Genomic DNA, 22,544 nt, shown 5'->3' on the forward strand with positions numbered 1-22,544 from the left:
CGGAAGAACAAAGTATTGCTGTTGAAGAGAATGCTTCGGAACACATACTTTCCCTACCCCTTCCTGACACAGGTTTCCCCTGCGCATCTGGTTTTAGTGGGTGGTTATTGTTGTTATTTTTAAATTATCTGCATTCATATATTTGTCCCAAGTTGGGATTCAAGGAGGCTTAGAGCACTTAAAGACAACATCATAAAATCCAAAGTAATAGAAACAAACTAGTTAAAACATTAATTGAGATTCTTCAGAACACATTTAGTACCAGCAATTAAAATCCAATTGGCCTTGATAGGGACCCAGTGATCAGCACAATCTGCACCTTAGTTTCCAAAGGTCTATCTGAGCATGAAGGCCTCAGCCTGTTGGGGGAAGGGTAACAAAGAGGGAGCCAATCTAAACTCTCTTGGGAGGGAATTTCATAGTATGGGAGCCACCACAAAAAAGGCTCTCTCTTGTGTCACCACGAACCACGCTTTTGGTGTTGATGGGAGGCAAAGAAGGTGCTCAGCCCAGGATCTTAGCATGCGGGCAGGTTTGTATAGGGAGATACGATATTCCAGGTAGCCTGGGCCCAATCCCCATCTATGCCCCACCACCCACTCCTTCTTAAAAGGAGCTTGCCTGCCTTCTGATACTACTGGTCTGAGAAGAATTACCATATTTTTCGCTCTATAAGATGCACCAGACCACAAGACACACCTAGTTTTTGGAGGAGGAAAACAAGAAAAAAAATATTCTGAATCTCAGAAGCCAGAACAGCAAGAGGGATCGCTGTGCAGTGAAAGCAGCAATCCCTCTTGCTGTTCTGGCTTCTGGGATAGCTGCGCAGCCTGCATTCACTCCATAAGATGCATACACATTTCCTCTTACTTTTTAGGAGGGAAAAAGTGAGTCTTATAGAGCAAAAAATACGGTATAATGGGGAGTGAATGACTGGGGTGTGTTCGTACGTGGACGAACCCCATAGCTTTTCTGTGGCATCTACAAAAGCTGTTCTTCCTGGAAGGTGTTCCCAGGGAATGCTCAGAATGGCAGCAAATTGTACTTCTGCAAATTGTACAGGCATAAGGGAGAAATTGGTTTCGGATCACATTTCCTGGTTCAGTTCCCGAAACAATATGCAAGCTGAAACTCGGCTATCCTTCAAAATTTGCATTTTACAAAAATGTGCATGCACCAGGGGAAAGTGTGCCAAGAATTGAAGACATTAGTGAAAACAACATAGGAAAAGACATTGTGTTTTCTTATGTGATTTAACAAGAATCCCCTCCCCTAATGAGTCAGAAACTAAGGACTTAAGCTGTGGATTTAAGGCTGTGTGGAGATAAACTTTCGAACCAAAGCAATGTTTCAAGATGAAGCTGGAAAGCTAAGAGTTTTGGAATGACGCAGTTAAAAATGCCGTCGCCATTTTGGGAGGCATTGTTGGAGCTCTTGGGTCTGGGAGGAGAAAGAGAGAAATAGAGTTGTTTACATATCGTGGATCAACTTCTCGGTGGGACTTAAGAGCGACAAATGCCAAATTCATGATGGAAAGAGCGATGTTATCTACGAAGGAGATATATGGAAACCATCTGGACTTAGTGGAGGAACGGGAAATCCACACAGGATTATTATTTTGCTTATCGGCTTAAGGAGACTAACAGAAGAGATCGTAAAGGAAAAATAGAAATTATATGAATAAGATATGATGTGGAAACACCAAGATAAGACTGGATAGAATTATGAATTTTGTTTGGACTGATTAGGACTGATTTGGACATTAACGCAGTAATAAGAAGATGATCTGAATCCCCCTTTGGATCTTGAAGTATGGGTTCCCCCAACAAAATTTAAAAATTTGGCTTTGTAATTTGGAATTTATGTGATGTGATTTAATTTGATGTGATTGGCCAGTTAATAAAAATTATTTTAAAAAAAAAGACATTGTGTTGCGGGGGGGACACAACTGGTGGCAATAATAAAAATAATATTAATAGTAATAAATATTATTATTTGTACCCTCCCCTCCCCGGCTTGAGCCGGGCTCAGAGTGGCTAACATCATGTAAGTGTTTATTAGGAGAAATTGGCACTAAAAAGATGATGGATTTTTCATGATTAAAATTGATTAAAATTTGGCTCTTGATTAAAATTTGGAAACTGATGCAGAATGAGATGAATGTAAGATCAGGGGGAAAATTAGAAACTGGGGGGGAAATGAAATGGACAGAAATCACTTTGTACTTACTTTCGTCCCAAGCAATATTGTTGTTAATTAATTTGTGAGTAAGAATGGCTGCCATGTACATACTAGACCTTTAAACCCCACCTCAAAAAAGGAATTGTAGTTTACCCCCTCACAAGCTACAGCTCCCAGCACCCTTACCCAACTAATTATTATGTATTTATTACAGTTACTTACTGCAGTTCCCAAGTTTCTTTGAGGAGGGGAATGGGTGAATCTGGCACATGTGTACAGTGGTACCTCGGATTAAGAACTTAATTCATTCCAGAGGTCTGTTCTTAACCTGAAACTGTTCTTAACCTGAAGCACCACTTTAGCTAATGGGGCCTCCCGCTGCTGCGCCGCCGCCGGATTTCTGTTCTCATCCTGAAGCAAAGTTATTAACCCGAAGTACTATTTCTGGGTTAATGGAGTCTGTAACCTGAAGCATCTGTAACCTGAGGTACCACTGTACATAAATTTTAGAAAGGGGCAAGATTAGATGCAGGTGCACAAAGCATTTTTGTACAGTGGTACCTCGGGTTAAGAACTTAATACGTTCCGGAGGTCCGTTCTTAACCTGAAACTGTTCTTAACCTGAAGCACCACTTTAGCTAATGGGGCCTCCCGCTGCTGCCGTGCCGGCCACCATGCGATTTCTGTTCTCATCCTGAAGCAAAGTTCTTAACCCGAGGTACTATTTCTGGGTTAGCGGAGTCTGTAACCTGAAGCGCCTGTAACCTGAAGCGCCTGTAACCTGAAGCGTCCGTAACCCGAGGTACCACTGTACACAGCTTTAAGTTTCCCTACAACATGCCTTGGTTGTTTCAAGCCATGGAAACACCCCTTTCTTCTCTGGTTTGCCAGTTTCTCCCTCCAAGGCCTCTTGGAGGAAGGGCAGCCTGTGTTGCAAGCCCACCTACCCACTTAGCTTAACGGCTCACATCCTGCTTGATACTATCAAAGGAGCTGAGCGCTGCAGCTGTATCCTCTGCCAAAATATTTCAGCTTGCATTCTCCTTCCTCTCTAAGCAGTCTCCCGCTTTGAGCTGCGGGATGCAGGGCCCAAGCGAGGTGAGGCCACTGGAATTCACAATCGAATCTCCTGCCTGTTTATAACTGTGCTTACATTGTACTTCTCTTCCAAAGAGCTTCAGGTGGCATGCATGCCTCTCTCCCATGCACGTGCCTTTGTCGCACCTTGTTGGAGCCTCCTGCAACTGCGACGAATCCCGGCGGGCCTTGCGCAAAGCCGATGGGTCTTTCGGAGGGTGCGATGGGTCCTCTTGGGTCTCGGCGCACCATGAGACGTCATGCACACTACACTCCACGTTAGGTCAACCGGTCAGGCACCCACAGTCAGTATTTTGTTGGTGCCTCAGCACCCAGGTCCCTCTCCCCGAGTTGGTACCTATACCCTGGAGGCTGCTGCAGTTCCTTTGTGTGTAATAGCTATGCTTTGTTTGCTTAATAATAATAATAATTTATTATTTATACCCCGCCCATCTGGCTGAGTTTCCCCAGACGCTCTGGGTGGATCCCAATCGAGTGCTAAAAGCAATACAGCATTAAATATTAAAAACTTCCCTAATCAGGGCTGCCGTCAGATGTCTTTTAAAAATAGGATAGCTGCTTATTTCCTAATATGGTGGTACCTCGGGTTACAGACGCTTCAGGTTACAGACTCCGCTAACCCAGAAATAGTACCTCAGGTTAAGAACTTTGCTTCAGGATGAGAACAGGAATCATGCTCCGGCAGCGCGGTGGCAGCGGGAGGCCCCATTAGCTAAAGTGGTGCTTCAGGTTAAGAACAGTTTCAGGTTAAGAATGGACCTCCGGAACGAATAAAGTACTTAACCCGAGGTACCACTGTATTTATTTATTTATACATACATACATACATACATACATACATACCCCACCCATCTGGCTGGGTTTCCACAGCCACTCTGGGCAGCTTCTAACAAAATATTAAAATACAATAGTCTATTAAATATTAAAAGCTTACTTGACATCTGATGGGAGGGCGTTCCACAGGGCAGGCGCCACTACCGAGAAGGCCCTCTGTCTGGATCCCTGTAACCTCACTTCTCGCAATGAGGGAACCACCAGAAGGCCCTCGGCGCTGGACCTCAGCATCCGGGCAGAATGATGGGGGTGGAGACGCTCCTTCAGGTATACTGGGCCAAGGCTGGTCAGGGCTTTAAAGGTCAGCACCAACACTTTGAATTGTGCTCGGAAACGTAGGAGCCAATGCAGATCTCTCAGGACTGGTGTTATATGGTCCCGGCGGCCACTCCCAGTCACCAGTCTAGCTGCCACATTCTGGATTAATTGCAGTTTCCGGGTCACCTTCAAAGGTAGCCCCACGTAGAGCGCACTGCAGTAGTCCAAGCGGGAGATAACCAGAGCATGCACTACTCTGGCAAGACAGTCTGCGGGCAGGTAGGGTCTCAGCGTGCGTACCAGATGGAGCTGGTAGACAGCCGCCCTGGACACAGAATTGACCTGCACCTCCATGGACAGCTGTGAGTCCAAAATGACTCCCAGGCTGCACCCCTGGTCCTTCAGGGGCACAGTAACCCCAGGGACCAGGGAGTCCCCCCACACCCGCCCGCCTCGTGTCCCCCAACAACAGTACTTCTCTCTTGTCAGGATTCAACCTCAATCCGTTAGACGCCATCCATCCTCCAACCGCCTCCAGGTACTCACACAGGACCTTCACCGCCTTCACTGGTTCTGATTTAAAAGAGAGGTAGAGCTGGGTGTCATCTACATACCGATGTGCATCTGGATGGTATCATTGCCGAACCGTTGTATTCCAAATATGCCCACCTGGCCACCCTTCCTGTGTTTTCCCCGGTGTGATTTGTGGCGACAATTTTGGGAGCAGAAGAAGAAGAGGGAGGAAAGGAAAACAGCATGTCAATAGATGTCAATGTTGTTGTTGTTTAGTCGTTTAGTCGTGCCCGACTCTTTGTGACCCCATGGAGCAGAGCACACCAGGCACTCCTGTCTTCTACTGCCTCCCGCAGTTTGGTCAGACTCATGTTTGTAGCTTCGAAGACACGATCCAACCATCTCGTCCTCTGTCGTCCCCTTCTCCCTGTGCCCTCCATCTTTCCCAACATCTTTTTTTTTTTTTAATAAATTTTTATTAAATTTTCTTTTACAAATTATTCAGCACATCCTAATCTCATGTTTCACATTTTTTGTACTTCCACCAGCTCCTCCACCAATCATCCATATTATCTATTCATTACACATTTTCCATTTCTCATACTGCCGGTTGGTGCTCACTTATCAGATTATTTTTTCTTTTACAGTACGTCTTTACCATTCACAAAGCTTCTTTAAAGCCCACTAACGTTGTCTGTACATCACATATATTTTTCAGATAGTCCGTGTACTTTCCCCAGTCCTCGATGAATTTGTGATCCTTTTGATATCTAATTTTCGCAGTCATTTTGTCCAGTTCTGCGTAATCCATAAGTTTCATTCTCCACTCTTCGAGTGTCGGTAGTTCTTGTTGTTTCCATTTTTGGGCCATTAATATTCTTGCCGCTGTTACTGCATATTGAAAAAGTTTATAGTCCTTTCTGTTGCTCTCTCTTCCTGTTATCCCTAACAAGAAGGCTTCTGGTTTCTTTACAAATGTGTATTTAAACATCTTTTTCAACTCATTATATATCATTTCCCAGAAACCCTTAACCTTCTTACATTCCCACCACATGTGAAAGAAAGATCCTTCTTTTTCTTTACATTTCCAACACTTATTACATGTTTTATACATTTTTGCTAACTTAACCGGTGTAATGTACCATCTATAAACCATTTTCATAATATTTTCCTTTATCGCCGAACATGCAGTAAATTTCATATTTTCATTCCACACTTTTTCCCAATCAGCTAGTTGTATATTATAACCAAAATCTCTTGCCCAGTGTATCATAACCGACTTAATCTCCTCATCCTTCGTTTGCCATTCCAATAAAATTTTATACATTTTTGACATTATCTTCACATCATTATTTATTATCTCTGTTTGGAATTTTGATTCTTTTTCTATATATCCCCTCTCTTTAAGGTCCTTTTTAAACATTTCGTTTACCTGGAGATAATGCAACCAGTCAAACACATGATCTTTAACTTGTTCAAATGGCTTCATTTTCCATTTCTCCCCCACTTTAGTTATCAAGTCTCCATAGGTAATCCAATTTCCTCTCATATTAATTTTCTTTACAGTCATTACCTCAAGCGGTGACAACCAGTGTGGAACTTTGGGTTCCAATATATTCTTGTACCTATCCCAAATTTCCAATATAGAACTCCTAAAAATATGATTCACAAACCCTTTATGACTTTTCTTCTTCTCCAACCATAAATATGCATGCCATCCGAATCTGTTATCATGACTTTCCAAATCTAGTAATTTAGTATTTTTTAATTTTATCCAATCCCTTAACCAACAGAGACAAGACGCTTCATAGTATAGTTTCAAATCTGGCAGGGCAAAACCTCCTCTTTCTTTCGCATCAGTTAACAACTTAAATTTTATTCTTGGCTTTTTGCCCTGCCAGATATATCTTGAAATCATTCTTTGCCACTCCATGAAGATCTTTGTCCCCTTAATTATAGGAATCATCTGGAACAAAAATAACATCTTTGGAAGCACGCTCATTTTAATTGTTGAAATTCTACCCCAGAAGGAAAGTTTCATCCTGCTCCAAACTTCCAAATCTCGCTTGATTCCATTCCACACCGGTACATAATTATTTTGGAATAAGTCAATATTTTTTGTGGTTAACCATATTCCCAAATATTTTACCTTCTTAGCCACTTCAATTTCTGTTTCTCTTTGCATTTCTTCTACCAAAGTCTGATCCATATTCTTCACCAGTACTTTGGTTTTTTTCTTATTTAATTTAAACCTGGCTACCTTACCAAATTGATCAATCTCCTTTAAGACCTCATTTAAACTATTAATAGGATCTTCCAACGTTATTACCAGGTCATCGGCAAAGGCTTTAACTTTGTATTCATTTTGACCTACTGTTACCCCTTTTATGAATTCATTTCTTCTTAATGAACTCATAAGGACCTCCAGAACCGTTATAAATAACAATGGCGAGAGAGGACATCCCTGTCTTGTTCCTTTCCGTATCTTCAACTCTTCTGTCAGTACATTGTTTACAATCAATTTTGCTCTTTGCTCTGCATAAATTGCCCTTATACCATTATAGAAATCGTTCCCCACTTCCATCATTTCTAAATTTTTTAACATAAATTCCCATGATATATTATCAAATGCCTTCTCCGCATCTACAAATATTAATAAAGCTTGTTTCTCATTCCTGGCAGCCAGATACTCCAAAATGTTTATTATATTCCGCACATTGTCTTTCATCTGCCTGCCTGGGAGGAAACCTGCCTGATCTTCATGAATAAGTTCTTGCAATATCTTTTTTAATCTTTTTGCTAATATTCCTGCGAAGATCTTATAGTCTATGTTCAGCAATGAGATTGGTCTATAGTTCTTCACTTGTGTTAAATCTGAGTCTTGCTTTGGGATAAGTGTAATAAAGGCTTCTTTCCACGTCTCCGGAATATCTTGTTGTTTCAAAATGTTGTTCATAACTTCTTTCATTGGTACCATCAGGGCTTGCCTCAGTTCTTTGTAATAACTCGACGTAAAACCATCTGGTCCTGGTGCCTTTCCTTTTTTCAGTTCTTTTATAATCTCTGTTATTTCCTCATTCTCAATTGGGGCATTCAGTCTGTCTTTCTTTTCTGTCGGGATCTTTTGCACCTTTTTTTCTTTTAGATATCTTTCTATTTTCTTCGTATTGTTCCTTTCTCTGTTACTGTACAAATGGTTGTAAAAGTCCAAGAATCCTTTCCTAATACCTTTGGGATTTTCTATTTCTTCTCCATCCACAATGATTTTGTTAATTGTGTTTTGTTCTTTCCTTTTCTTAATTTGCCACGCCAGCCATTTTCCTGATTTGTTAGCGAATTCAAAGTTTCGTTGCCTAAGCTTTTTGATATTCCATTCCACCTCTTTATTAATTATCATTGCGAATTGCGTTTGTAATACTTTGATATTTTGTTTTATTTTTGAATTCAACAATTCAAAAAAAATTCAAAATTCAATCCATCTTTCCCAACATCAGGGTCTTTTCCAGGGAGTCTTCTCTTCTCATGAGGTGGCCAAAGATGACCTGTTCATCTTGGGTGCCCTGCTCGGCATAGTTCATAGCTTCTCTGAGTTCTTCAAGCCCCTTCGCCACGGCAAGGCAGTGATCCATGAAGGGGATAGATGTCAATAGGAGCTGACTAATTGAGAGGGCAATTGTCAGGGACTCAGGAGCAGGAGCACTGGGGAGAGAGGAAATGGAGAGCGAAGGGGAAGAATCCGAGGGCAGCGTAGGGGAGTATGACAGTGGCCCGAGAGATTCCATGAGCTTCTCCAGCGAATCAGAAGATTCCCAGAAGGGGGCGCCGATGGTCAGGGCAAGGGGGGTCCCAGGGGGGACGCACCAGAAACAAGGAGCCAGAGGGGAACCCCAAAGCAGCAGTGGGGGATCAGGACCAGTTTCCCCACCAGAGCGTAGTGGGGGGGAAGAGTCACATGTGTCAGGGCCAGCGTCTCCTCCAGCGGGGAGAGAGAGTCAGTCAGGGCTGACCACGCCTCCAACGGAGGGGAGGTCAGTTGCAGCTAGCCCCCCCCAGAGGGGGAAGCAGTGACAGCAGCAGCAGTGAAACGGTCAGGAGGAAAGTTACCGGCTGGGCGCGCGCGCCAAGTTCAAATGTACAGGCGCGGGGAACAGCAGGAGACCCGGATGGGGAACCAGCTCCTAAAGCCCGCCGGAGGGAGGGGGAAGGCTCAGGGGACTCAGCGTCAGAAGAGGCTAGAAAGGGCGAGACCCCAACGGCCAGGCGGAACCAGAGGCGGAAGGAACTGAGGAAGAGGTGGAGTAAGGCTAGAATCTTAAATTGGTGTCAGGGGGGAGGAGACTCAGACGGAGCATCAGCGGTCTAACAGTTGAGACGTAGAGCTGCACGCTGCGGCTCTGGAAGTGAAACTGAACTTCAATAAAGACTTTGTACCTAACAACGAAGCAGCGTTGGTCCTTTGTGAGCTGGGACCTTGGGCAGCTCTGACAGCAATCAAGGGACAATTCATCTTCCAGCCACGCTGAACAGGAGGCAATAAAAGCGGCTGGAACTTTTCAAGGAGGAAACTTGTAATCAACGCTGCTGGGGTCTGCCCAAAAAATAGAGTCCTTACCATTTGCTTGTTGGAGAGGCTATAGGCTATAGGTTCCTGGCAGCCATTTCCCCTCCTGACATGATACAAATCAGTGGTGTGGTGAGCAGCTATACCCAGTAACAAGCTTGTTGTCCTGATAATTTCACAACTGCTGCTTGGCTGAACACATTATTTTTATCTTTATTTTTTTCAGAAAACCATTTATATCTTCCTCAGATGTAGATCAGAATGGCGTGAAATAAAAAAACCCCACAATAAAATTCAGCAGACACTATAACAAATACAGGAGATAATAGGGTCACTAAAATATCTAGGAAGGCTCAAAACTGATTTTTAATAATAATAATAATAACATCAACAGCCAGGTGCCACAAAATAGTCATTCTACACATGTAATAAATAAATATTTTAGTGTTGCAGCACCAAGACTCTGGAACTCCCCGCATATTGACATCAGGCAGATGTCTTAATTATACTCTTTTAGGCTCCTGCTAAAAAATATTGTTTAGGTAGGCCTACCCAGGTATGTAGCGTGTTGATATGTGGTTTCAGTGTATTGCTGATTTTAATTGGGTTTTTAAACCTTCAAATAGCCGTTTTGTACAGTCATACCTTGGGTTAAATAAGCTTCATGTTGAGCACTTTTGGGTTGCGCTCCACGGTGACCCGGAGGTAACGGAACATGTTACTTCCGGGCTTCGCTGCTCACACATGCACAGACGGTCAAAATGATGTCACGCGCATGGGTGGAAGTGGCAAATTGTGCACACACAGACATGCAGGCGCAGGTTACGTTCGCTTCAGGATGTGAACGGGGATCTGGAGTGGTACTTGTCACTGTACTTGTCATTGATAATTTTGTGCCATTCTTTTTGCAATCTTCCTCTACCCCAAAGAGAAGTCACAGGAAAAAGCCCGGCTTGTGTGTTTGCTGCTGTTACACGAATTTTACGTGCACACACTCCATTTTACGTGCACACACTCCTTTCTTCTTCTTCTTTTGCAATCCCTTGTATCCGAGTAAGATTTTCTTCCATAAACACGGTTTCAACAGTGAGTCTGTAAGTGACTGTGGAGGCCAATTCTGGATCCATACATCCTTCCACAGTGGGGACATAGGTTTCTGGATGGGAGTTGATCACGGTGTGGATTTTCCAAGTGTGCCTTCCTCTTAGCGCATTTCTCCCTTTCACCCTCAGTTTGAGCGTCTTCAAAACTCGTGACATCTTTGGTAAAGGCTGTTCTCCAATTGGAGAACAGGCCAGTGTTTCCCACTTGTTGCATATAAAAAAACACTGTGAAAATGCTTTTTAAAAAATGTTTTGAAAAATACATCAAATTTGGCATAGCTCACTTCCGCCATCTGGTGCCACGTTTGCATATTGCACTTTGCAACACATTAAAAACGTTTTGTTTGCAACTGTACAGCCGAGACCCTGGTCTCCAGCCACATTTAGGCCTTTGCCCATCTTTTAAGCACATTCTCCTTTCTGTATCTCCTCAGGCAAGGAACAAGGAGACAGGGAAACTGGCTGCTATCAAAATCGTGAAGATGGAAGCAGGTGAGCGAGGAAAACGACCAGCTACTTTTCGCTGCGCTGCCGTATCGTAAACCGAATGAGCCCTGAAATGCTTTCTCACTGAGGAGTGCCAGAACTAAGGGGAAGAGTTGCTGTATGCATTTAAAGCAGTATTCAACTTTTCCAGACCCAGGAGATGCATTTTTAACCCAAACAAGCCTTTGGGGTTCCATTTCTTAATCTTTTGCCTTTTTTAAAAAAAACAACACACACAATAATTTTTATTAAAAGTTTTCAGATTTTACATTTCCATATTAACCTCTTTCATGACACCCGTACATTCAACGCCTTCCCTCCTTCCCCCTCCAAGGTTCTTTTAATTTACCCATAATTCCTCCATATTCTTATATATCTATTTGAATCAACCCCCCCCCCCAATTTTACATTCCTTTTAAATAGGTTACACTGTTGAATTACCTTAACACAGCCAGTGTTTGCAGCTGTGTACAATTTTTTGCCATATATTTTGCACGGAGGTTGTGCTCCGGCTGCGACTGACCGTGGATCAGGCCCACTAGCTGGGAACGACCCATCACAGTAATTACTATTTATTTACATGGCAACCCCCCAGCTGAAGACCGGCTATTTAAAGCACATTCAACGTTTGAAGCACATTCTTCCCCTACAAATAATCCTGGGAACCGTAGATGTGCCCCCGCACAGAGCTACAATTCCCGGCATCCTTGAGAAAATGCAGTTCCCAGGACTCTGTGGGAGAAGTCGGGAGCTAATAATAATAATAATAATAATAATAATAATATGTTGCCCATCTGACTGGGTTGCCCCACCACTCTGGGCGGCTCCCAACAGAATATTAAAAACACAATAAAACATCCAACATTAAGTTTTTTTGAAGATGCTTTAAATGTATAGTGTGGTTCGAGACACTGTTTGACGGGTGGAAGTCAGTCTCTAAAATAAAGTTGGCTTGGGGAAAAACAGAGTCTGACCAGCTCATTGCAGAAGCATGGCTGCTCTTTCATTCACTGTGTATATATGCTCAGAAACTAAATATTTTTAATTATCGAGGGTGTTAACGGAGAAATCTGAGGGCTCCCTTGGACAAAAAAACATGGACACCAGCCAGGAATACCAGAGCAAAACAGCAGCCAGTAGGCTTGGTCTTGATTGAAGACTGTCGCGACAGGACTCCCACCTGCCACAAGGTGGAACAAGATGGAAGCCCTGAACAAAAGAGCCCCCAAACTTTTATTAGCTGCTCATCCCCATGTTACACCCCCCCCCCAAACTACATCACTCATACATCACGGTTACATCATGAAAGGGGAGGTCTGGTGGCAGTAATCTGAGCATCCTGGACCCTGCCCCATGGTTCTCCTTGCCCTCCACCAAACACCCATCAAGTGTAACAAAAACGATATTTACATTTCCCTGTTTCCCAGCCAAGTTAATCCCACCCTTTTGCCTTCATCTGGGTTTGCTATTTCTGGAATGGCTACCTGCCTGGCACTCAGGTATCAGGATGCCAGGGATTATCACTCAGGCAGAGGGGCTGCTGAGCAGCTGAGCTCACATGTCAACAGTGGTGCCCCGCAAGACGAATGCCTCGCAAGACGGAAAACTCGCTAGATGAAAGGGTTTTCCGTTTTTTGAGCTGCTTCGCAAGACGAATTTCCCTATGGGCTTGCTTCGCAAGACGAAAACGTCTTGCAAGTTTGTTTCCTTTTTCTTAACACCGTTAATACAGTTGCGACTTGACTTCGAGGAGCAACTCATAGAACGCAGTGTACATAGTAGCCTTTTTTGAGGTTTTTAAAGACTTTGGTGATTTTTGAAGCTTTTCCAAAACTTCTTTTGCAGCCATTTGGTAAGTTAAGCTTTTAAAACTTTTTTTGGGGGGGGTTGGATTTTGGGTTGGGGTGTTTGGAATTCAAGGACTTGGTGTTGGGGAGGGGTTTGCAAGAATCTGGAAGCTTGTGTGTGTTTTTTCTGCATTTTTATGATTTTTTGTGACCATTGGGGCACTCTGCTGTTTTTTAAAAAAAATTCTGGATTTGAATTTCTGTGTGCTGGGTGGCTGGGGGAACAGTTGGGGAGGGGTTTGCAAGAATCTGGAAGCTTGTGTTTTTTCCCCCGCATTTTTATGATTTTCTGTGACCATTGGGCCACTCTGCTGTTTTTTTAAAAAAATTCTGGGTTTGAATTTTGAAATGCTCTTTACAGTATGTGTGACTTTAAAGAGCACTTAATAAACTCTTGTTGTACCAAATTTGGCTTTGTTTGGACTTTTTTTGACCATAGGAACGCATTAATTGATTTTCAATGCATTCCTATGGGATTTCGTGCATCGCAAGACGAAAAATTCGCTAGACGAAAAAATTCGCGGAACGAATTAATTTCGTCTTGCGAGGCACCACTGTATATGAATTTCTGAAGTTTTCCCGGTGAGCCAGTACATAGACACATTTATCAGCGAATTGTTACATTTGGTATCGTGCAGCAAAGGCCCTTGGAATAGATAGGAAGAAACTGGGATGAAGTGTTTTGTGGGGACAAATCACAAAAGTCACAAAAGCGATTGTGCTGGTTTTGCTAGTGGGCTGCATGTGCATGATATCTGCTGGAGGGGCAACCCCCCAAAAAACCTATACATAAATTCCTGCAACAAGGGAAGGGGGAAAACACAAAATTTGATGAACTCTGGTGCATATGAAGCTTTTTGGCCCAACTCCATCAGGTTGGCCCAAGAACGCCCAGCTGAGCCTTCCTGAGGAGATTTTGTTGAGAAGCCTGGCCGGCTCCCTCAGGGGAGAATCGGATCTCCTTTCTGGAATGTTCCGCTTCCTTTTTATTTATTTATAAAAAGAATTTTAAAAGTCTCTAGTCTTGTTACTTGTGGAGAAGCAAGCAGGCTGTATTCTGCAAAATGGCTGACCAAGGAGTAAGCCGCCCCAGGCCTTCCTTGTGCTAAACACGTTGCATGATGTTGTTGCATCTTTAATTCTTAATATTATTCTATAATAATAATTGTGGGGAGAAGCTAAACCCTTTCGTCCCTCGCTGTAATCCTAACCCTCCTTGAGAGAAAATTCTTGTTGATTTCCCCACAACAATACAAACCATGTTACTTTTATGTAACATATATTTAGGGTAGGATATGCAATTCTTTTGAATAGCTTCTGTATCTGTTCTTGTTAGGGAACATTTATCTTCCTTTCTTGTTCTGTAACACATGTAAAAGATGGGAACAGCTTTTTAAAAAATCCCCACCATGTATGCTATCAGAAGCTCATTGGATTAAAGGCTGGATAGAAAGAACAATATATTTTGGAATAAGAAGTTGCAAGTTTCATGTCCGCCTTTACGTATTCTTTCTTTTTATTTTATTTTCCTGTGATGGAAATTTCTATTTCTGTTTTTGTTTTTGTGTGTCCTCACCCCTCTGGGCATGCACGCTTTGCAACAATTTCCTCTTTTTAATTCTATTTTTCTTTAAATAAATAAAAACAAGAACATCCTTCCTTTGTAGAGAACACTCCAGAAGGGCGAGGCAAATTGGATCACTTCTGTAAATAAGTGCTTTCCTAGCACTTTTCCACCTCCTTCAATGCTGAGGTTTGATTTTCTTGGAAATCTGGAAGCCACGTGGCAGCAGAAGAGAGGAGAGGGCAGATTAAGGTTAGAGGCTGCCAGTTGCCGACTTTTTATTGTTGTTGTTCGCAGCTCACACCCACATTTCTTTGGGAAATGCTGCAAAAGAGCGAATTTATTTTGTCGCAGCTGCCGTTCCAGTGCTGGATTTACATATAAGCTAAACAAGCTATAGCTTAGGGCCCCAAAAAAATGTAAACGAAAAAAAACCCCCTGGATGTACATTTCCAGAATATAAGATAAAAAAGAAATAAAATAAAACCTACATACAGCAACAGCGTTTTGTATTGTGTAGGTTCCTATGATGTAAGTCATGGACCCCGCTTGCTAGCCTGTTCCCTAAAATATCACTGGTTTGCTCCTTTCTATATATAGGGTGCATACATTCTGCATGGACTGGTTACATGGCAACATGCGCAAACGGCTTGAGATACCTATGAGGTCCATAAATTACCAGTACATTTCTGAGCACAATTCAAAGTGTTGGTGCTGACCTTTAAAGCCCTAAACGGCCTCAAAGGCCCTGTATACCTGAAGGAGCATCTCTACCGCCATCGTTCTGCCGGGACACTGAGGTCCAGCCAGCGGCGAGGGCCTTCTGGTGGTTCCCTCATTGCGAGAAGTGAGGGTACAGGGAACCAGGCAGAGGGCCTTCTCGGTGGTGGCGCCCGCCCTGTGGAACGCCCTCCCACCAGATGTCAAAGAGAAAAACAACTACCTGACATTTAGAAGACATCTGAAGGCAACCCTGTTTAGGGAAGCTTTTAATGTTTAATAGGTTATTGTATTTCAGTGTTTTGTTGGAAGCCGCCCAGAGTGGCTGGGGAAACCCAGCCAGATGGGCGGGGTATAAATAATAAATTATTATTATTAAGCATATATTCAACACAAAAAAGCAGTGACAATTTGTTGTTGACAAAGGACAGCTGGACATATAAAGGGCCCCATTACCTTCAGTAGCTTAGGGCCTCATCAAACGGATTTCAGCCATGACGTTAATTGTGTGGCTGAAATCAACATGCAGGGCTTTGACGAAATGGAAAAATAAAGCCCAGCAGCCACGAGAGGAGCACAAAGTGAAGGGGAAGAATGTAACCTTTCCTCTCTCGGTTGCGGACCCAGCGAAAATCCCCCCAAGCTGTGACAATCGCCCACGGGAGTTGTGTTCTTTGGGGGCGGAGGTGGAGAGCTGTGGCTTCTATTTACCGTAAAACAACAACAGCCCTGCCTTTTACATGCTATCATTCAATTAAGCTGCGTGTGCACCATGTGTTTCATAGAATCATATAATTGTAAAGTTGGAAGGGCACCCCAAGGCTCATCTAGTCCAACCCGCTTCAATGCAGGAATCTCAGCTAAAGAACCCCTGGCAGACAGCCCCCCCCGATGTCTGATTGAAAAGTCCTCCGCTTTCTGAAGGAGTCAGTTCCACTGTCCCTGTTCACGACGCTGAAGGACATTTAAAGCTGGAGAATAGGGGATCGTTATTACTTAAGCCAGAGATGGCCAAACTCGGCCCTCCAGATGTTTTTGGGACTACAACTCCCATCATCCCTAGCTAACAGGACCAGTGGTCAGGGATGATGGGAACTGTAGTCCCAAAACAGCTGGAGGGCCGAGTTTGGCCATCACTGACTTAGGCCAATACAGTCATACCTTGGGTTACAGATGCTTCAGGTTGCGTTTTTTTGGGTTACGGACTGCCGAAACCCGGAAGTCCCGGAACGGGTTACTTCCGGGTTTTGGCGGTCGCACATGCGCAGAAGCGCTAAATCACACTTTGTCCATGTGCAGAAGCACTGAATCGCAACCCGCGCATGCGCAGACGCGCCACTGCGGGTTGCGAACACTGCAGGTTGCGAACGTGCATCCTGCACAGATCACGTTCGCGACCCGAGCGTCCGCTGTACACCAAAGGACCAGTCTGAAAGGTTTATGCCGTTACAGCTTTTGTATAACAAAAGGTCTTTTTTAGTTAATAGTTGGTACATCGTATGATGCTCCTGTTGTAAGGGGATAATTGATGATATGCAAAAAGTCAGGGTGTCCCTGGGAAATAAGGTCAGGGGAGTTTTGTTAAGGTTAAACAGCTTCTGTTGGTATATTTTTGATGATTTATCTCACAGGGAAATTCGTTTTGACAAGCTGAAAAACAATAATAAATACTACTTTCTTAATAATATTTTTTATTAATTTTCAATTACAATCCAATGATAGCCTCGTTATGACAATACCAATTTATAATACCCATCATTCAAATACTGAATTTTATAATTTAGGTGGCCTCCCCACATGCTAGAATTGCTGGTTTGATGATTTTATTTATTTCTGCTTCCCAAAATCTTATTAATTTCAATTACATTCTGGTCACAATAATCCCTTATACAACAACGGCAATATGAGTAACTTCTATTCGTGTTGACACATCAAGTGATGTATAGAACTACAAGTAAGGCACTCAAATTCTATCCTTGTTCTTCCTGCGTGTAGCAATTATTCTCTCCATGGTGTTTCTTCCTGTCCTTGTAAAATGTCTATCTTTTCCCGGTTGTTGCTGTTCTCCATCATGCCTCTTTCAAGAAAGACTATTGAAAGAGAAAATAAATAAAAAGAGGGGGGGAACCCTCCATTTTAAAATTTTATTTTATTTTTGCAGCTGTAGGTTACCTATGCGGCCTAGGACTCATGTACCTATGGGACCACCTCTCCCGGTATGCCCCGCAGAGGACCTTAAGGTCCCCCAATGACAACACCTTGGAGGTCCCAGGTCGCAAGGTGGTTAGATTGGTCTCAATTAGGGCCAGGGCCTTTTCAGTACTGGCCCCGACTTGGTGGAACGCTCTGTCACAAGAGACTAGGGCCCTGCGGGACTTGACATCTTTCTGCAGGGCCTGCAAGACAGAGCTGTTCCGCCTGGCCTTTGGTTTGGACTCAGTCTGACCCTTATGTTTCCCTCCCCTTATGGTTTTGATCTATGGGTTTGATCTTTTAAAACGAGGCTGCATTTTAAATTGCATTTTAACCTATTTTTTAAATTGGTTCCCCCCCCCCATTATGTTTTTACTGTATTTTATTGGTGTTAGCCACCCTGAGCCCGGCTCTGGCTGGGGAGGGTGGGGTATAAATAAAATTTATTATTATTATTATTATTATTATTATTATTATTATTATTATTATTATTTTACAGAGGCTAGTTTGGCCCTAAAAGCACCTCATGAATTTACTAAACATTTTAAATGCCCTTCTTTCCAGATGATGACTGCGCCACTATCCAGCAAGAGATTCTGATGGTGAAGACCTGCAGCCACCACAACATCGTAGCCTATTATGGGAGCTACATACGGTGAGAAACCCCCCCTGCCCTTATGGTTGGGAAAGGTCCGCTAAGAGCCCCAGCCAGGCCCAGCCGATGTCATTTCGTTGCTCTAAGCATAACCTTCTAGGAGAAGGGGACTGTCAATGTCTACTGGCCCTGATAGCACCGCCATCCCATACTTGCCTTTGACTGAACAGTCCAAGGGTTCTTTACCTGCACTGCCACCAGGATCAGGGCCGGCCCACCTCTAAAAACCTTTCACCAGCAGTCATAAGTGGGGAGTGTGATGTTGCCCTCAGGTCCTCCTTGTGGACAAGGGACGTGGGTGGCGCTGTGGTCTAAACCACTGAGCCTCTTGGGCTTGCCGATCGGAAGGTCGGCGGTTCGAATCCCCGCAATGGGGTGAGCTCCCGTTGCTCTGTCCCAGCTCCTGCCTACCTAGCAATTTGAAAGCACGCCAGTGCAAGTAGATAAATAGGTACCACTGCGGCGGGAAAGTAAGCAGTGTTTCTGTGTGCTCTGGTTTCCATCATGGTGTCCCGTTGTGCCAGAAGTGGTTTAGTCCTGCTGGCTACATGACCCGGAAAGCTGTCTGCAGACGAACGCCAGCTCCCTCGGCCTGAAAGCGAGATGAGCGCCGCAACCCCATAGTTGCCTTTGACTGGATGTAACCGTCCAGGGGTCCTTTACCTTTTTACGTACCTTGTGGACATCCCATAGAGTCATCTGGTTGGCCACTGGGAGAACAGGAACCTGGGGGTAGATCTTTAGCCTGATCTAGCAGAGTTCATATGCTCTTACGGTGGTACCAGGATGGTGAAAGCTCTGTGTGTGTGTGTGCGCGCGCGCGCGCTGCGGGGGAGACAGCTTCAAGATTGCTGAGGTGCAGTTGAGATGGCCCTGATCCCCACCCCAGTCCTCCCCTGTGTACCTCATTTCACACACAGCCAGTGTGGTATAGTGGTTAAGAACGGTGGACTCGTAATCTGGTGAACTGGGTTCGCGTCTCCGCTCCTCCACATGCAGCTGCTGGGTGACCTTGGGCTAGTCACACTTCTCTGAAGTCTCTCAGCCTCACTCATCTCACAGAGTGTTTGTTGTGGGGGAGAAAGGGAAAAGGAGATTGTTAGCCGCTTTGAGACTCCTTAGGGTAGTGATAAAGTGGGATATCAAGTCCAAACTCTTCTTCTTCTACTAATCAGTGACGAACCTTTCCATCTCTGCATTCTCACTAGGTTCAACAAGTTGTGGATCTGCATGGAGTTCTGTGGGGGAGGCTCTCTTCAAGATGTCTACCAAGGTAACACTGATTCCCTGCCCCACCAGTGGTCAGAGGGAATTGGGCGTTTAGGCCTTCCTGTTGTTGCTGTTGTTGTTTAGTCGTTTAGTCGTGTCTGACTCTTCGTGACCCCATGGACCAGAGCACACCAGGCACTCCTGTCTTCCACTGCCTCCCGCAGCTTGGTCAAGCTCATGTTGGTATCTTCGAGAACACTGTCCCACCATCTCGTCCTCTGTCGTCCCCTTCTCCTTGTGCCCTCCATCTTGCCCAACATCAGGGTCTTTTCCAGGGAGTCTTCTCTTCTCATGAGGTGGCCAAAGTCTTGGAGCCTCAGCTTCAGGATCTGTCCTTCCAGTGAGCACTTAGGGCTGATTTCCCTAAGAATGGATAGGTTTGATCTTCTTGCAGTCCATGGGACTCTCAAGAGTCTCCTCCAGCACGAGAATTCAAAAGCATCCATTCTTCGGCGATCAGCCTTCTTTATGGTCCAGCTCTCACTTCCATACATCACTACTGGGAAAACCATAACTTTAACTATACGGACCTTTGTCAGCAAGGTGATGTCTCTGCTGTTTAAGATGCTGTCTAGGTTTATCATTGCTTTTCTCCCAAGAAGCAGGCGTCTTTTAATTTCATGACTGCTGTCACCATCTGCAGTGATCATGGAGCCTTCCTACCTGCCCCCATATTAACAACATATTAACAAAAAATATTTTTGTTGATGTGAGAGCAGATATTTCATAGAATCGTAGAATCTTAGCGTTCCAACCCAGGAATCTAGTCCAATGCAGGAATCTCAGCGAAGGCATCCCTAACAGGTGGCCGTCCAACCTCTGCTTAAAAACCTCCAAGGAAGGAGAGTTCATCACCTCTTATGGCAGTCTGTTCCACTGCCGAACAGCTCTTACTGCCAGAAGGTTTTCCCAAATGTTTAGTCGGAATCTCCTTTCTTGCAGCTTGAAGCCATTACCTCAAGTCCTACCCTCAAGAGCAGGGGAAAATAAGCATTTCCTCTAGGCCAGAGAAGGGGGACCTGCGGCTCTCCGTACATTGTTGGACTCCAACTCCCATCAGCTTCAAACAGCATGGCCAATGGGCAGGGATGATAGGAGTGTTAGAATTCCTGCTCCGTGATTGCAGTCATGGGATTGTTGTCTTTCACATGACGGTGTATGTTTTGACTCCACAGAGTGGGATGTGACGGAGACAGGATGTTTGTGTTCCTGTGTTCTGTGTTCTATTGTCCTTTGTTCTTTCTCTTTGCCGTCTGATGCTAGAGAGATAGGGAGCCATGTTGCAGTGCTCCGTGTGTGTTTATATGTAAATAAAGTAGATTAGCCAAAATGCTGAGTTGCTGAGGTCTGTTACGCAAGCTGCGAAGACTCTGTGGATCCCTAAGTGTGCCGATGTCGGTTGGCATTGGTCGCTGTGATGTTCGGGCTGAAAAAAGCTTTTGAAGCTCCCGAACGATCGACCGGTAGGGAACATGCCAGTCGGGCATGTGTCTCTGCCAGGGTCCTACTCGAGTGTAGGACAAGCTCCTGACAGGGAGTTGTAGTCTAACAACACCAGAAGGGCCACAGGTTTCCCCTTCCTTGCTATAGGTTGTTCTACAACTAGTTTAAGTTGTGTCCTCTCAATGGCTGCACTTTTATATGGCTGTTCTATTTTATACTTTCTGGGGGGCAAATAGGCGAATAGAAACACAGCCACGCTTCAAAATTTGCGCTTTTCCGAAATTTGCAGGGCAGCTCTCCTACCACAGATGTGTACAAGAACACATAGGGTAAAATGTTCACAAAATGCATTTGCCTCTGGAAATAACATATAAAAATGCAATATATTAGGGGAAACCACTTTGCAAAGAAGCATGTGTATACTAGGAGAAATTTGCACTAAAATGCTGTTGAATTTTCACAAAGACTTGCAAAGAAAATTGCAAACTGATGTGGAAATGTGAAGAACTGAATTTAAGGGTGGAAAAAAATGAGAAACGGAAAGAAATTGAAACCGGCAGACTCTTTCATCCCTAGTATCATGGACTGGCTGGAGGCAGAGGAGTGGTACCAGCTGGGAAGCTCCCAAGGGAAGAAGGCTCAGGGCCAGGGGATTGGTGTTGAGGCAACGATGAAGGAGAAGACTGGGAGGAGGAGGTGTTGGAAGTGGAAGAGGCAACAGGATTTAGTGAGCTGGGAGAGTCTGTGGCAGAGAGCAGTCCAGAATAAGAGGCAGGAGAGGAGGGGCCCCCAGAAACAGAGATGAGGCAGGCTGGTGAGGAAGCCAGGGAGTCTCCCCCTCCTTCTGCAGCCAGATCCCTGGTCTCTCAGGACCAGAAGAGACATGAAGAGGGTGGAGCAAAGGCTGGCAAGACAAAGGAGGCTCAAATTGCTTGGGAAGGAACAAGGGGAGGCGGAGACTTATTGAACTGTGGGAAGGTGGGGCCTTCATTCCCCATAACTGCCTCATCAGTTATGTGTGGTGTAGTGGTTAGAGTGGTGGACTCGTAATCTGGTGAACTGGGTTCGATTCCCCACTCCTCCACATGCAGCTGCTGGGTGACCTTAGGCCAGTCACACTTCTCTGAAGTCTCTCAGCCCCACTCACCTCACAAAGTGTTTGTTGTGGGGGAGGAAGGGAAAGGATAATGTTAGCCGCTTTGAGACTCCTTTGGGTAGTGATAAAGCGGGATATCAAATCCAAACTCTTCTTCTTCTTCTTCATCAGGGCAAGATCTTGTGGGAAGAGTTCCTATGCTCACCAGGTCTCAGCTGTTTGTTTCTTTGAATAAAGCATTAACTTCACTGACACCTTGTGAGTTATTGCTTACTTGCTCCTAATACCTGGTGTGATGGCCTGGGATTCGGACTCGGGTGCTGAACCTGAGGGATCCCAGCCTGCACAGGATTCCCTGCCTCCAGAACCAGCTGAGCCGGGGCTGGGGCCTGAGCCTGAAGGGTCCTCACCTGGGCGGGATCCTCAGGTGCAGGCATCAGCTGAGTCTGCTCTGGCTCCTGAGGTGATGGAGGACCCATTGCCTGCAGGTGCTCCACTCTCAGCCCCGTCAGAGGAAGCTGAGGTTGCCTCTGGGTCTGGTAACCCTCCAGCCTCTCCTGAGCTGCAGAGGCTCAGGGCAGAGAGGCGGAGGGAACTAAGTTCCTGCAGGAGGAGTGCTTGCCTCCAGGCGAGGAAAGGCGAGTCACCTGAGGATCGGGGCTGCCCTATGCCTTGGGGCAGATAAAAGCCAGCCAGCCCCAGTCCCAAGTTGCGGGAGCAACA

At 44.7% G+C, this 22,544-nt stretch overlaps 1 protein-coding gene across 3 annotated transcripts in view; it reads left to right on the forward strand.

The window, feature by feature from the left end:
* Positions 1 to 22,544, forward strand: part of MAP4K1 (mitogen-activated protein kinase kinase kinase kinase 1) — a 72,695-nt gene that overhangs the window by 3,623 nt on the left and 46,528 nt on the right. For 2 of the 3 annotated variants that reach the window (XM_083626991.1, XM_083626990.1), the window contains exons 2-4: positions 10,983 to 11,040; positions 17,923 to 18,013; positions 19,222 to 19,286. In XM_083626991.1, the coding sequence (XP_083483117.1) occupies positions 10,983 to 11,040; positions 17,923 to 18,013; positions 19,222 to 19,286 (214 nt within the window). The remainder of the gene's footprint in view (positions 1 to 10,982; positions 11,041 to 17,922; positions 18,014 to 19,221; positions 19,287 to 22,544) is intronic. The other variant, XM_083626992.1, reaches the window with a different exon arrangement.

This window comes from Podarcis filfolensis (assembly GCF_964270895.1).
Source record: "Podarcis filfolensis genome assembly, chromosome: 8".
NCBI lineage: Eukaryota > Metazoa > Chordata > Lepidosauria > Squamata > Lacertidae > Podarcis > Podarcis filfolensis.